The sequence below is a fragment of the Lathamus discolor genome, chromosome 1 (genome assembly GCF_037157495.1).
Source record: "Lathamus discolor isolate bLatDis1 chromosome 1, bLatDis1.hap1, whole genome shotgun sequence".
Lineage (NCBI taxonomy): Eukaryota > Metazoa > Chordata > Aves > Psittaciformes > Psittacidae > Lathamus > Lathamus discolor.
Window position 1 is genome coordinate 91,234,127 of NC_088884.1, and position 1,388 is coordinate 91,235,514.

At 41.9% G+C, this 1,388-nt stretch overlaps 1 protein-coding gene across 1 annotated transcript; it reads right to left on the minus strand.

Annotated features, from left to right (window-relative positions):
• Positions 1-232: 232 nt before the first annotated feature.
• On the minus strand, positions 233-1,111 carry TIFA (TRAF interacting protein with forkhead associated domain). Its single transcript, XM_065665176.1, is given in 2 exon segments — positions 233-915; positions 917-1,111. Coding segments are annotated over 2 exon segments (564 nt in total). The 3' UTR covers positions 233-546.
• Between the last annotated feature and the right edge of the window lie 277 nt (positions 1,112-1,388).

The following is a 1,388-nucleotide window of genomic DNA, read 5'->3' on the forward strand; positions in this document are numbered from 1 at the left end:
AGGAGTTAATTTGCAAAAAAAAAATCCTTTTAAAAAGAGAACAAAGATCATAAAAATATTAACTTAAAAGGACAAAAGGTTTCTAAGTTGCAGAATCTGGCGAGTTACATGCTAGGCTTGAAAATACTGTTTGGGATTTTCTGTCAAAAGCAAAAGCACAAAGTATAACAAGTGCAGTGAGACCCCTGCTTAGCTAACCACTGAAACACTGTTCTGCGTGTTTTGTGTTAATGCCTGCTAAATATACCTTCAAGGCATGCCATTACAGCTCTCCAACTGAATCTGCTCTCATGGCTTTGAGTGACCTTCTATGTCTCCCCTACATTTGTGGCAGACAGAGGTGATTGGACAGCAGATACATTTTGGGGAAGACAGTGGCAGGAACCTGGTATGTTCTAGTATACCTATACTGAAAGCAGCAGATAAGAAGACTGGTATGTAGTGGTGAGAATTGTCCTGAACAGTGGACTGAGATGAAAGCCTTCAGTTTTAGAAGCTGTGCAGGCTTCAAAGGATGACAATCTGATCCAGCCTCTTTCTCCTCAACTAACATGACTCGTTTTCATCAGTCTCTATGGGGCTCTTGCTGTGGGAAGGAAACATAGAAGAAGAAATGCCTGCCATCACTGCAGCCTGTACCAGAGAATGGCACCTTTCTCGTAAGATGGGCGCCTTAGCCAAGTGTGAGTGAGTTTCAAAATAATCCATGGACTCCCCTTCTTGAGTCTCTGCTAAAATCTGGTAGTCCCCAAAACAAATGATGCACTTCCATGGCAGGTTGATTTTGTTGAAGTAACACAGTTCTGTCTGGTCCATGATCAGTTTAGTTTTCTTGCTCATGTTCTTTATCTCAAAACAAAGTTCTGCGCTCTTCAGTTTCCTGTACAACTGCAAGGAGAACTGAATTCAAGAAATGCAAGCTATCCATGAAGTTATAATGGCAGACATTAGAATCCTGGCCAAACTTGGCCATTTCACCTCTCCTGCCCTGTTCTCGCTTACAGAAATTCAAGCAACGAAACATCATTTTGTCCTCTTGACAAGGGTGGTAAAAGGTCATGTGGAGACATGTTACTGTTTCTTCAGTTTCAGCTTCTTCAAAAGAGGTCATGATGAAACGAGTCCTCAAAAAGTAAAATCACAGCATGAAATCACTGTAGTACCAAAAGAACTGGCTTCACAGTGGCATTAAAATACTACTGTATAATGACTATATATAATTTACTGCTGACACTGAATGTAATGAAACCACTGGAATGAAGAAGTGGGAATTGAGCCTACCCACTCCATGATAATCCTCACTTCCCACCACTTTGCCAGTGACTCGTTTGGTGACCCCAGCTCTGTGCTGAACTCCTCCCAGCAGGTGATTGTGCACCTCCTGCAAT